At 42.2% G+C, this 14,734-nt stretch overlaps 1 protein-coding gene and 1 long non-coding RNA gene across 5 annotated transcripts in view; one reads left to right on the top strand and one right to left on the bottom strand.

Annotated features, from left to right (window-relative positions):
• The window catches only part of LOC124860203, an 81,220-nt gene that overhangs the window by 7,820 nt on the left and 58,666 nt on the right, over nt 1–14,734 (bottom strand). The window lies entirely within an intron of this gene.
• gpc3 (glypican 3) overlaps nt 1–14,734 on the top strand; it is a 198,136-nt gene that overhangs the window by 142,538 nt on the left and 40,864 nt on the right. For 2 of the 3 annotated variants that reach the window (XM_047353254.1, XM_047353255.1), the window contains one exon: nt 1,277–1,388. In XM_047353254.1, coding sequence (XP_047209210.1) covers nt 1,277–1,388 — 112 coding nt within the window. Of the gene's footprint in view, nt 1–1,276; nt 1,389–2,121; nt 2,186–14,734 lie in introns of those variants that run through there. The other variant, XM_047353256.1, reaches the window with a different exon arrangement.

Genomic DNA, 14,734 nt, shown 5'->3' with positions numbered 1-14,734 from the left:
ACTGACCCAAATGGGGATCAGAACAGCAATCAACAGAAATAGTCTTCAAAAAATAACTTGCACTTCAATTAAATCATACATCAGAATTGAGCAGTTGTTTGTATATTTAACTAAAATTTTCTAAAACTCAATAAAATACTTAACTATAAAGAGAATTTAACTCAAACACAACGATTAAATACCCTTTGAAACATTGCAACCTTTATTTTGTTCTCTTTAAAGTTGTGACTTTTTGTGTCGTCTGATATGTTTTATTTTTGCTGTTGTTCGGAGTTCTATTGTTGTGCTTTTAACTTTTACTAAGGTTTTATAACAGTAATCAATATCTTTCCTATTCAGTCTTTCTCTAATATTCTGTTTATTATAAATCCTCATAAATATTTCCAGCTTATACTCTTCAGTCCATGGTGCTGCTTTAGATATGTTATCATATAATTAGATCTTCTTGTACTTGTAGCAGTAGTTAATCTCATCCTCAGAGCTATGAAGGTGTGCTGGGAACGGGTTAATTCTGGCGCTGCCTGAACTGAAAAAACCTGTGTAGGAAAGTCTCAGCATGAAAGTCTGGAGAGAGGACACACCTTTTAGACACAACAGCTCCTCCTCCTCTTGATAGCACACAGAAGAGTCGCCAGAGCACCGTCTCCTAAAGTACACATGAAGACTTGCAAGCACTCGCCTGTTGGCTGTTTGTTAAATATTCCCTCTAAGTTGCAGCTGCAGAGAAAAACATCTCTGCTAAAGTTGTTGCATCAACACAGTTGATTAAAGAGTTGTTAAGTGGAAGGTTAAAATGCATAAAATTAATCTTCAACTAAACTTTGCATAATGACTGAAACCATTTGAGGATTTTGTCTCCTCTTGACAAAATATGTGCATAAACTGCATATGTAAATCCACTTATTAGAAACCTAAGACAATTGTGCATGGAGGCTGCTGCTGATTTAAAATCCTATTTGTATGCAGATGTCGCCATCCTTTTTGTCTTATCACAAAGTCTAATTTTAAACATTTAATCCTGAAAAACTGGTAATTCTGTTTTTAATGTTTCTCCGCTGAGGGAAGAGTTTTCCATTCAGTCAGAGCTCATTTATAAATGGACTTTTCAACCGGCTGTCGCTGAAAGGAAACATCTCCGACTTGCTATTAATTTTACCGACACTAGGTGGTGATAAACACCATGTTTGGAGAGATGGAACAAAGCTCACTGTGCTTTTTTGCAAGCCCAGATTTCTGATCAACAAAGATTCAACAACATTTGTTGTTTTTCTTTCAGGTTTGCCAGCCCGAGCCAGAAGCGACTTCATCCTGCCTCAGAGTCTAAGAGCAACAAGCAGCCAGAGCCTGTAATCAGCCAGATCATTGACAAACTGAAACACATCAACCAGGTGAGCTGGAATGCCCAGTGGTTGAGTTTGTATTGGTACTAAGTGTCCTCTGCCTGCAGGAGTTTTCTAACTTTCGTCTGCATGATGTTTTTCTGTGCACATTTCCTTTCCCAGGTGTGAAGAGGGTTGTCTTCAGATTAGTTTTACTTCTGCTCATTTACTTAAAAATGCATACTTACCAACATGTATTTAGTTGTTTTGTGGTCTGTTTTGTAATGAAAACCTCTAGATTTAGTCGTCTGAGCACAAAGATTCATGCCGGATCAAGCTGAGCTCGTGCAGATAGATGTATCAGCCCCGCAGATCAGCCTGAGCTTCCAGCTTCTTGGCACTTGTAGCTCTCAACACTTCCAGCTGGCCATCTACACTCTTTCACCTTCACATGGGTGTGTCTTGTTAGTGCAGTGCAGCAGAATCTGTCTCACTGGCTTACCTTCCCTCTCCCCTTTTTTAAACAAGCCAGATCTGAGGACCCTATCCTCTCCCCTTTGACAGCCAGGGACTCTCAAGGAAAGCATGCAGGGCGTTGCAGATTGACACACTGTAATTTTCTCATTTACTACTGCTGTTTCACCTCATTTAAATGCAGATGACTCCCCCCTGCCATCTTCCAATAGGCCTCCTTACATATTTGTTGCAGATCATGCTCTAAAAGGTTTCATGCAGAGTTTGGCCCCGTAAGCCCCAGGCTAGTTTTCAAAACTTCCACCTGAGAACCATCCTCTAATTCTAGGAACAGCTCCCCGACTGTAAAGCCAAACTAAACACCCCTGGGCCCTGTGGATGAGACGCACATCTGAAATACTGTAAGTCTTCTTGTTCTGTATTGCTGTGTGAGAGAGGCCTTTGGAAAGTTCAGAACAGGGTGTAAATTGTTGAGTGAAAAGAAGCTTTATAATAAAAAACAGCTGCAGTGCCTTGCAAAGGTAATCACACACCTTGAACGTTATATTATTTTGTCATGTTTTAATCAAAAATATCTGTTAATGTTATTGGGAATTTATTGGATTCACCAACACAAGTAGTCCATGATTGTAAAATGGAAAACTTTTCCAAACAAAAGCCTAAAAAAGGTGTGGCAGAAGTTTAATAATTGGTTGAACCACCTTTAGCTGCAATTACAGCTCCATATGTTCTCAGGTTTGTTTCTATCAGTTTTCCACACATCCAGAGACTGAGATTATTGCTCATTCTTCTTCGCAAAATAGCAAAGAAGTTCAGTCAGACTGGATGGAGAGGGTCTGTGAGGATCCGTTTTGCCACAGATTCTCAGGTAATTTCTGAAGTTAACCGGACCGTTCCAACACATGAATGATGATGTAAACTATTCCAGTGTAGTTCTGGCTGTATGTTTAGGGTAATTGTCTTGCTGGAGGAGGAACCTCAATTCTTCTGCAGCCTCTTCCAGGTTTACTTCCAGGATTGTCCTTTATTTATCTCCATCTATCTTCAACTCTGACCAGCATAATGCTTACACTATCATGTTTCACTGTATGCTGTGTTCAGAGTTCTGTTTTTGCTACATACGGCATTTTGCATTTATGGCTAAATGTTTATTTTTGGCCTCGTCTGTCCAGTATACCTTCTTTCACATTAACTGTTTCTTCTACAAGGCTTGCAACAAATTCTAACAGAACTTCCAATGGCTTGTTTTCGAAAAAGGCCCTTTTCTTAACCATTTAGGCCAGATTTATAGAGTGCACAGCTATTATCTGTTCTGTCAAAAAAAATCCAAAATTTGAGCTGTGGATCTCTGCAGCTCCTCCAAAGTCATAATGGGTTTCTTGGCAGTTTGTTTTATTAAGGCTTTCCTTTTCCAGCCTGTCAGTTTAAGTGTTCGACCATCTCTTAGTAGGTTTGCAGTTGTGCCATACCCTTTCTAGACCTAATCCAGCTTTACATTTTTAGAGTTTTACTAAGATTTAAATACACACAGATGAACTGTATTTACTTATGAAGTGACATGTCAGGGGAATTATTTGCATTGGACTTCATTAAGGGATTTCAGAGTAAATATTGCTGAATACATGTGTAGAACCACACTGTTCTGATTATTATTTGTAAAAACAAAACAAATGTAGCATTAGTTTTTGTTTTCTCTTTCCTAATTAATATGCTCTACTAAGTGTCGGTCTATCACATAACATCCTATGAAAATATATTGAAGTTTGTGGCTGTAATGTGAAAAAATGTGAAAAATATTCAAGCAGTATGAATACTTTTAACTTAACATGCAAGTGACAAACACTTGTTTACTGTTCTTTCTGACTTCTTTGTCATGACATGTAAATCTGCATTTTTAAAGAAGATAAAAAAATATCAGAGAGACAGAACTCTCTTTAATGTAACAATCTTCTGGAAATGTTCTGCTCTTACAGGAACAAGCTGTCGACCTTGTGTTGTTACATTTACTGTAGGGCTCAGGTTTCAGATTGCCTTCTGCAGAGATTTGATAGAAATAGGCAGTTTGGTGAAATGGCTGAGCTCTATCTGCCATTAATCTAACACAGGAACTCAGTGAAATCAGGCGTTCCTCTCTTAAACCCGTGCCGTACACGCTGACATTTATCGAGGTTCTGACTGTGTTTCCATGACCTCTTGCTATTTCTGCAGGTTTAATATCCACATGGGAGCTTTTACTTTCATATTGGATGACTATAAAGTGAAGTAAATCAGTGTTTCTTTCTCAGCTCCAGCTTTTCATCAGATCTTCACTTCAATGTGCTGGATGAATGTCTCACACAAGAAAGCCTGTACTTGATTGTATATTTTATTTTCACTGAAGATGTTTGGCTCCTATCTGTGCTTTTTTCATTTTTGCAACAATCAGATAACAAATGTTTTTAAAACCAATCATCATTATCCAGGGCTACACCCCTTACTGTGTGCAACAGTCCTATTTTAAATTAAGTCAAGTATATAGGTCACCTTTTTCTGTTTCTTTTTAAATTGTTAAAATGACATCAACAAGCCCCTTGAGGTTACCCTGTTTTAGTTATAGCCTGCCATCTGATAACACAGCATGGGGGTTTCTGCTTAGGCACCATAACAGTGGAACCATACTGTAGTTGAAAACTGGACCTTATTTTATGCGGAGTGATATGAGACACACAGCATCCTCCACAATTATTGGCAACCCTGGCAAAGATTTGTAAAAGCACTAAAATAAATACATCTTTCATTGCAGTAGCAAAATCTCTCACTGAAAAACAAGAAAATATTGAGAAAATAAAACCTTTCTTGAGATTATTTATTCAGCCTGACATGTAAACTTAGAGTGACACAGAAGACCCATGTCTCTGGGCCATTTTTAAAAATGGGAAAGACAAGAAAACATGCCATTCACATAAAGCAGATCTGTGTCAATCTTCATAAAACAGGAAATGTCTGCAACAGCTGCTTGCCTCAGTTCGCACCCAACTAAAGTTGGAGCAATAATTAAAATGATTAAAATAACTGGACCTGTTACTAACAAGGCTGTAGGAGGACCTATACTGCATTTATCTTTCCAGCACACACAGTGAGGGTGATGGTAAGGGACATACACCTAAATCCCCAAAGCTCACTGTTGGATAACTCCAACTACAAGTATTCATTACAACCACTAGAAGCTATCTAGATGCAAAACTCGAGTGAAACTACAACTGGACTGTGTGTTTTGTTCACATGAGGCTACACTGAGCTTTTTGGCAGCAAACACTCCAGGTGGGTTTGATAACTGACAAGGGATACATTTGTGGGAAAAGGAGAATATGTGGTGCTTAGGGCTTGTATCTCCTTCAAATGCCCTGTGGAGGGTACTATAGTCCATGTCTTGGTGAAATCTTTAAAATATCAGCAGAGAACATGCAAACTCCATAGAGAAAGACCCCAAGGCTGGGACTGAAACCCAGGACCTTTTACAAATAATAAGGATTCTTGGACAACAGTTTTGATAAACTACTGTTTATCAGCACCAGTCTTTCAAAATGTCCTCTCATTAGCATGCTGATCTTTGGCAGTTTGCAATTCACAAACCAGAGGCCAAACAGTGTCTTTTGCACAGGTTATCCTAAAATAATGAGGGTTTGAACTGCATGACCTGTTCCTGAAAGGGGAAAGTCATTGTCAGCCTAAACCAAACTAGCACATGCACCATGAGTTCATTAAATACAAATTCAGTTCGTTCACTTTATTTAGCCCTAACTAGCATGAAAAGTCTTGCAAAGTACTGTGCACAAGGATTAAATACTCAGATCAATCCTGTGGTTACATGTAACACAAGTAAGAAGAAAGCTGCAAATATACAGGTACATCTGTCCTCAGAAGACCCAGTTACAAAGAAATCCATGCAGATGTTGGACATGTGGAACACCTACCAGCTGGTTTTGGCCTTCATAGATCCCAGCCCAGTGGGATTTTTCAGCATCATTACATTGTCGTCATGTTTACAATGCAGTGTGTGCTCCTTTTACAATAAAGAGTTTGAATGCAGGAGGTCAGTCTCATGGATTTTCATGGATCAGGTTCATCATATGTCTTTCACTCTCTCTTCCTTGTCATTACCATGCAACACTACTACTAATGCAAGTTGCTCCTGGTGATTCAGTCTGCTTTTACACCTGGGTGAACAAAAACGTGCAGTGGGTTTCTCTTTTTAGAGACCTCTATGATGTTGCAGTCTTTCAAGCGCAAGTAGCTCTTTCATTCTTGCCGTCTTCTTCTGGGATGCTCCCCTCTTGTTCATTATCTCCCCCTCACAATGGCTGCAGCTTCTCTGGGCATCTAACTCATCATTTCCTGTGCGCCAAAGATGTCTTACGTGACGGATATTTGGTTAGAGACTGTGTCAGCCCATTAGCCTTATAACTCACATATTTGACCAAACCTCCAGTCATTTGGAGGCTCAAATTGTCCACAACCTGCATCACAAAGATGAGGCAGACAACTTTGTAATGTGGACCTGATCTGATGGAGTTTAGATCCTGACCATCATCATTAAAATACGGCGTTTTATAAAAGAAAAATTTTTCTTCAATCAAGGAGAGCTTCACAAAACCTTTATGTTTGTCGCCGTGGCTGTTGGAGGGAATCTAGGATGTTACTTGTCGCCAGTGCGGCAAAACATTTATAATCCTGCAAAGTGTTTATTGACTGTCCTTGGTATTTCATGGCCCTGTCTGCTCCCAGCTTGCATATTGTAAACATCCTCAGCGGGCACCAGGGAAAGTGATGTTGTTTAGTTAAAAGCAGTTTTACAAGGCCTCCGCCTCCCGCCCAGTTGAAAGACCACCAGCTCTGGATGAGGCACGGCTGAAAGGGAAGAAACTCATTACCCATCTGATGTGAGAGAGCAGCCCTCAGCTTACAGATAATTACTTTCATGTCCTGCTTTTTATGCATTGTGAATGAAGGCAGGCCAGGGATTAGATAATGTGTAATGTGCCTGGAAGCAGAGCAGCTAGGTGCCAATTCTTTTGCAGCTTTCATCAGGTTTCTTCCAGCATTTATTTAGCTCTGTCCATCTTCCTATCTGCTCTAATCGGCCTCTCTCTCCCTGCTGAAGAAAAGCATCCCCACAGCATGATGCGGCCACCATCTTTGGTTTACCATGGGAATAGGGTGTTCAGGTTGGTTGATCTGCCATGTTCATTGTTTCACCTTTGTGTGTATCTGCATGTTTCCTTTCAGTTGGCTGCTGATACACCTGAATTTCCCCACTGTGGAACAATAAAGAATATTTCTATTCTATTCTATTTTCTCCACAGATAGCATTTTTTTGACAAAGGAAAAGCTAATTTGGTGGGATGTGAACACCTTGTTTTATATTGTGTCCCTTACATGACTCCTGTAATTGTTCTTTCAACAATGACTTTTTTTGCCACTTTTCCATGAAGGCCATATTTGTGATGTCACACTTCACATTATGTACTACATTGTGTTTGTGTCTTTCCTGTAAAATCACAGTTAAATACATTGACATCTGTGGTTTAAACATGACAAAGTGTGGAAAAATCCAAAGGATATAAATATTTTTTCAAGGCGTTGTTGATTATTGTCATTGAACGATACGTTCACGGCTTGGGTCACTGACATACCGATCTTTAGGGCTCCTCTGAGACTCTTTTATCCTGCAAACACTTTCTGTTTGAAAGAACAACATTCCTCCTTTTGGCTGAAACACTGAGCATAATCAATGGTTCTTCCAGCTTGTGCTGACCCACTTTTTAGCTACGAATTACCCCAAAACCACAGCATGTGAAACCGTGTTGTAATAAAATCCTGGGACAACACATTCTAACACTGAGTGGGGGGGATCTTAGGACCCCACTAAAAGAATCAAACTTCTTCCAAATTTTAATCCCCCTGATGTTTTAAAGTTTCATTCCTCCTCTCCTAAGTGCTCCGTGACGACACTGCTGTGAAATGCAGCAATAGAAATGTGTCATTTCTCACGTTGTCAGTGTTGATCAGACTATCAACAGAGGCAGCGACAGTTTGGCAGGCAGACCCCTGCCTTTGTGCCTCAGCAAGGCTAAACTCAACACTGCGAGGGGAGAAAAAACACTCAAAGTCGGTCGCCTCGGCTTGTAAAACACTGTTTTCTCACGCCCAAGGCAGTTGATGTCATGACTGAGCCTTAGCCAAGCTAACATTGAGCTGAACATTATAAATGGGAGAGGAGAAATGGCTCTCCGCTTTGTTTAATGCCTCTTCTCCTGGAATCTTTAAACAGAGCAGGACTCTGAGGAGCACTTTTTGTGCTACAAGATGTTGTCTCCCACACAGCCGCAGGAATTTGTGCAACAAATTCCCGTGTGAGGTCCTGTCTGTGTGTTGTTGCTTGTATATACAGCAAGTTGAAGCCGATAAAGACGAGTGTAATTTAACATGCTCTCCACGGCTCTGATGTCAGTTTGAAGATACTCTCTGAAGCCAGGCTGGCGAGTCCTTCTGCTTTCTCCCCAAAAAGCTGAGTCTGAATGTGACTGCATCGATGCTTTGATTTTGGCAGAGGTGGCCAACTGAGTTTTCTTTACAGAGAGCCATATGTAAAGTCAGACTGCCTAAATTAGAAGATCCTTTTTTGAAGAAGTCTTCTTGTCCGGGTAGGATTGGCTTGTTTTTTTTCCCAAACATCTGTTTAATTTCCCAGGGTATCAGGTTTCTCCGCTGAGTAACTAATCTGGCAGGAGTTGTTGGAGCTAGTGGCAAAATAGGCCAATTATGTGATTGGCTTTTGATTACAGAGCATTTCGTTTGTCAGATGAGTTTGCCTTTTGGAGAGTAAAACCTTGTGGGATTCAAGCAGCCTCGTCTTTTCTGTCTGACACTCTGTGGAGGTCTGCATGTGGAATATTACAGTACTTGCAACAATATCATTACCCCCAGATCTTTTTGATTGGCTGTATTCCACTCAGGTCAGAGTTTATCAACATATTTAAAGTGGATTTACAGCTAAAATTTTCTACATTTAGATCTTTTTGTTTTTCTTAACCCTTCTTGTCTCTTGATTTCCTTGCACAGGTATTCGAACGCATTGATCTTTGCAGGTCACCCTGAACACTCCATTCCCACTGTGAAACATAGCAGTGGCAGCTACATGCTATGGGTGTGAGAGGTGATGTGAAGATGGATGAAGTCAAACTGAAGTAGAGAACCTGTTAGAGACTGGAAAAACCTTGAGATTAGAGCAGGGTTCCCCTTCCTGCAGGATGACTCTAACCATATCGATAGCTACAAGGAACTGGTTAAGATCAAATCATGTTTATGTGTTCAGACAAAATCCAGACCTAAATCCACTCAAGGATCTACAGCAAAATCTGAAAATTGATGTTCATTGGTGTTCTCATCCGATCTAGTTGAATTTGAGCTATATAGCAAAGAAGAAAGGGTCAGAATGTCACTGTCTAACTGGGCTGAGCTGGTAAAGACGTATCCAAAAAGACTTGAAACTGCAAATGGATTTTATTTAGGGGTATTAGAGTGAAGTAGCAGTAAAGACAATTCAAGCCACACTTTTTGGAAACCATGCATAATTTTTCTTTACTTTACATTTACATGTCACTTTGTGTTCGTCTACATTATAGTTTGTGGTTTTAAGGTGGCAAAACAAGAAAGAGTTGGTTATTTGCAAGGCACTGTACTTTCTTATTTAGAACAATAGTTCCCTTCATTAGAAAGTGAAGAAGGTAAACAGAGCAGCTGTAATTTTTTAGCTTTTACCTCCATCATCCCCTCTCTGCATGTTTGAGGCCTTCCTTTCCATTTCCACAGCTGCGCTGAGTTGTGTGTGACAGACTCCAGCGCCATCGCCTCCCTCTCCTAACCCCCCCACATACACACACACACACACACACACACACACACCACTGACACTCTCACACCCTATGCTCACAGCTTCCCAGCCTAATTGAAGTCAGAACCTGGGAAAGTCCTGCAGGTATAGGACACGAATCTTGGAGTCTTGGGGTGGGAAATAAACCAGATCCGAGTGCCACAAATTCCATCACGCTGCCTCATTTCCTCCGAGCTGCCGAAGCCTGGGCAGCGTGCGCTCCCAAGACATGTCGTGCACACTGAGAAGGCACACCTCCGTGTATAAATCACACACTTGAGCTGCAGCCTTCATTCATCCGCACGCTTACAGGGATCAATCTTTGGCACACTTTGGAATACAACTGCAGCAGATTCACTTTACAGCTCATAGACAGCTGTGATATATAGGGATGTGGAAGAGCTTTTAAATAACGCGACACTGAAATGTGTGAATGAAAAACATCCTTCAGTGGAACTAAAGTGGAAGCTGCTGCATGCGGTGGCCTTTTACTGCAGGGTGTGCTTACAATCACACTAATAGACACCATCGGTGTCAGACCAGGCCTGCTGTTCTGTAAACGCACACCCTCTAACTCGGTCATTATGCTCACTGCAGTCAAAGAGTCTCACCTTCGTTTGATGTTATTTACTGAGGGTTTTTGAAGCGTTATTTAACACACCCCCTTAGGGCCTCGGTCCTCTCGCTCTGCTTGTTTTTATGTGTGAACTATATCTGCTCAGGATGCAGAGCAGGGGAACGTGGAGTTGTCATGCTGCCATGTTTGTGAGCTGGAATAAGCCATGAGGGTTCTTTAAATGAAGTGTGACACCTGGTGTAAACCTGCGAGGAGCCAGGGGGGGGCGGGTGTATTGTCAGTCCAAAGCACATTATCTTTGTTTTCTGCAGAGTTATGGTTCCTTGACTTGAGAAATAAACTTACAGACCCCCCTCCATTTTTTTCCTCCTTCTACACACTACCACAGCCCTCTCCTACTGGCTTTCTCCCCTGCTGACTGGAAGGTCAGACAGAGCATGTGAGGGCCCTTTTCCTTCCAATTAGTCTGCCTGCTAATGAGGTCCAACCATTCCTTCTACCACTGCCATCCATTTCTCCTTACCTCCATACCTCTACTTTACCCTTTTTTCCTCACCCCCTCCACCATCAATCCTGAGGCCCAAGCTGGGCTCCTTTCTCTCTGCCCACTCCGCCCTTCTGCCCCTACACCACCACCACCCCTCTGAGTGTAATTATCACGCCGCCAACTTATAAAAAAACCCCAGCACAAGCCAGACACTGACCTTACTTCCTAGGAATCACAGCTGTAAGTGAGCTGAGGACTTTCAAATACTCCACTTTGCCAGTAGATGTTTTTTTCTCTTCTTGCTCAGTTGTCGGGGAAAAGGAATATAAGCAGCTGAGTCTTCCTGTTGCCTGTCCGATTCAATCCACACGACTTGGGCTTGTTATCGCCGGGCACAGACACATGTTGCTGTACAACAGGATCCCTCCCCTGTAGAGGTCAGGGGTCACACTTCCTGTTTCCTGTCTCTTCTGGGTCATGAGAGGGTCTTCCCGTGAGGGTCAGAGACCTCCTGTGTTCCTGCACTGCCTTTTGTTTGGGACATTGGTGCTCTTGGGGGCATGGATCAGTTGAGGTACCTCTTTGGACCTGTCAGAGTGTTTGCACTCCTCGACTTTATCATTCCCCCACATGTTCACTGCTTCACATCCTGTCTAACCCCCGTGTTTTTGTAGTTTTTAGCTGTTCTTTCTTTCACTCATTTCTCTTTTCATGTCCTTTGTTTCATTAGGCTGGGTTTTATCCATCAGTAGCTCAGATAAATGACAGGGGTTGCAGGCAGTTATGGCAGATTACCTGGTGGAGCTTGTGTAAGCATAGAGTCACTCCACCTTCCTTTAGAGTGTCTCACAAAATGAATAATATTTTCCACATTCTTTCATGTTCCACCACAAACTTCATGATGTATAATCTGAATTTTATGTAATAAACCAACACAAAGTGCATAATTGAGGTGGAAGGAAAATAATACCTGGTTTTAGATGCTGTTTAACAAATAAAATGTGTTGCATACATTTGTATTCAACCTCAAGCTTTTCCTGCAATTATATCTGCAAGTCTTTTGGTGTAGGTCTTTACGAGCTTTGCACATTAAAAGACTGAATATTTCATTTATTCTTCTTAGCAAACTAGCTCAAACTCATTCAGATTGGACGGAGATCTTAGAACATCACTTTTCAAGTATTGCAGCAGGTTCTAGGTCTTTGATTGGGATGTTCTAGGGTCCCTGTACCACTGAAAGGTGAATCTTCTCAAGTCTCAAGTCTTTTGCAGTCTCTAACAGGTTTTCTTCAAGTACTGCCCTGTGTTGAGCTCCTCTATCTTCAAATCAACTTTGACCAGCTTCTCTGCTAAAAAAAAAGTATCCCCTTAGCATTATTCTGCCACCACTATGTTTCACAACATGGGTGTTGTCTGTGGAATGCTGTGCATTATGAGTTTTGAGATATATGTACTGATCTGCATGAAGGCCGATTATGGTCTCATCTGACTGGAGCACCTCCATCCACATGTTTACTGATGTGTGCTTTGATTGGTGATTTCAGACAAACTGTAAAGAGACTTCTCAAGGCTTTCTTTCAACAATAGCTTTCTTTAGATTTTAGAGTGTATAACTAGTATTTGTCCTGTCAACAGATTCTCCCACTAGAGCTGTGGGTCCCTGCAGCTCCTCCAGAGTTACCATGGGCCTCTTTGCTGCTTCTCTGATTCCTTGTTTGGCCTGTCCATTTATATGAACAATCATGTCTTGGTAGTGTTGCAGTCACTTTTTGCCATACTCAAAAAGTGACTGCTGAATTTAGTTGCTATTAATGAATTTTCATTTAATCCTTTTTAAATTTGGGAAAACATTTAAAACTATAAACCATTTCCTTCACTTCACAATTATGTTACTTTGTTGGTCTCTCACATAAAAAAGTCAAAGTTTGCAGCTATAATGTGATAAAAGTTACAAAACATTTAGGAGGTGTCAATATTTTTGAACTGTCTTCCACTAGGTGCGATCAAGGGACATGCTGCTGATTTTGACACAAAAGGTCTCTTAGTAACATATAATTTTGGAAGCCATGGCAATAACGTGCAAAACAGACAAACGTCAGACAAAAAGAGATTGTTTGAAGGAGTGTAATCTGATTAAGCAACCAGAGGCTTGTGCAGGACGGGGGACTTTTTCAACTATTAAACCCCAAACACACAATCAGGCACATTTACAGACATGAGTCAAGATTTTCATTTGGTTGGCCTCACAAACACACTGAAAATTGCTGTTATACCAGATATATTACAAAAATGTAACCCTCTGCACTCATAAGGTGCCTTGATCTGAACCGAGTTAGAGTGAAATGTTCCATTCTTCCTGTTGAAGGAAGGTTTACTGCATATCTAACTGCAAGGCCTGGAAGTATTTATCAGCTCTGAAAGACGGTTTACCAGAGTGTTAAAGCTTCGGCCAGACGCATCTAAAAATCCAGCTGGGATTCTTTTTAAAGCAGGGAAATCTGGAAATAAATTTACAAGCTGAGTCAGAAAGGTGGAGTGGACACACGCCCAGTTTAACAGAGGACCAAAGTGCTCTTTTTTCTGAGCCTTTTGTTTCCGACTGGACTGAATAGCAGGAAATTAATGTTGTCTGCATTACCTGTCTGAGGCTGGGGTCCCGTTTCATGTTGAACAGATAGTCGAGGAGAAGAGGGTGAAGGGAAAAAAACAGGGACAAGAATGAAACAGCACTCTCCTCCATCCCTCCTCTTCCGATTTCAGATTTAATAAAAGTTGAGTAATGAGTCGAGGGGAGCTGGTGGGAATGCAGGGCAGGACGAGCTGACCCAAAATGCCGCTCAGTCCAGCCTGAGGAGCTTTCCGTGACTCACTCTGTGGAAAAAGGTTCCTGTCATTCCTCAGCCTGTCTCGCTCCGTCTGTCTCTGCTCTCCTGAGATGTGCCTCATTCATTTCCACTCACAAGCCTGCTCTCTACAGGCTCCCTGCTCCAAACAGGGACATCTGCCTGGATGATACAAAGGCAGTAACTCTGAGGACATGTGGGGATTAGCTGGAAGGAAAGTCCATTTCCTTCATTTATCAAAAAAAGAAGAAAAAAAAACCATCAGTGCTGAAAGGTGCCATGTTTGTCTAAGATGGTGACTCAAGCATTAGCTCGTACACTGATTAATAATATGTTTTACACTTTTGGTCTTAAAGGGATAGTTCACGATATTAGAAGCAAGGCATGACAATACTGTATATCCCTAATTGGTTGTTATTACTATATTACGCCCCTCCTTCAACTGCCACCTTAACGTGGTGGAGGGGTTTGAGTGCCCGAATGATCTTAGAGGCTATGTTGTCTGGGGCTTAAATGCCGCTGGTAGGGTCTCCCATGGCAAACAGGCTCTAGGTGACGGGTCAGACAAAGAGCGGTTCAAGACACCCTCATGAGGACTACACAATCGAGGCACGTGACATTGCCCGGTACGGCGGAGCCGGGGTCCCACCCTGGAGCCAGGCCTGGGGTTGGGACCCGTCAGAGAGCGCCTGGTGGCTAGGTTGGTCCTCATGGGACCTGGCTGGGCCAAGCCCGAAGTAGAGACGCGAGGCCATCCCCTAGTGGGCCCACCACCTGCAGGGGGAACAGTGAGAGACCGGTGCAAAGAGGATTGGGCGGCAGTCGAAGGTGGAGACCTCGGTGGCCCGATCCCCGGACACTTAGGGTGGCTCTAGGGACATGTTATGTCACCCCGCTGGAGGGGAAGGAGCCTGAGCTTATGCGGGAGGTCGAGAGATATCGACTAGAAATAGTCGGGCTCACCTCCACGCACAGCGTGGGCTCTGGAACCCATCTACTTGAGAGGGGCTGGACCCTCTTCTACTGTGGAATGGCCCACGGGGAGAGGCGACGGGCTGGGGTGGGTTTGCTTGTTGCCCTCCAGCACAGCTGTCTCATGTTGGGGTTTACCCCATTGGATGA

The sequence above is a fragment of the Girardinichthys multiradiatus genome, chromosome 23 (genome assembly GCF_021462225.1).
Source record: "Girardinichthys multiradiatus isolate DD_20200921_A chromosome 23, DD_fGirMul_XY1, whole genome shotgun sequence".
In the NCBI taxonomy this organism is placed as follows: domain Eukaryota; kingdom Metazoa; phylum Chordata; class Actinopteri; order Cyprinodontiformes; family Goodeidae; genus Girardinichthys; species Girardinichthys multiradiatus.
This window is presented reverse-complemented; position numbering and strand designations above follow the sequence as displayed.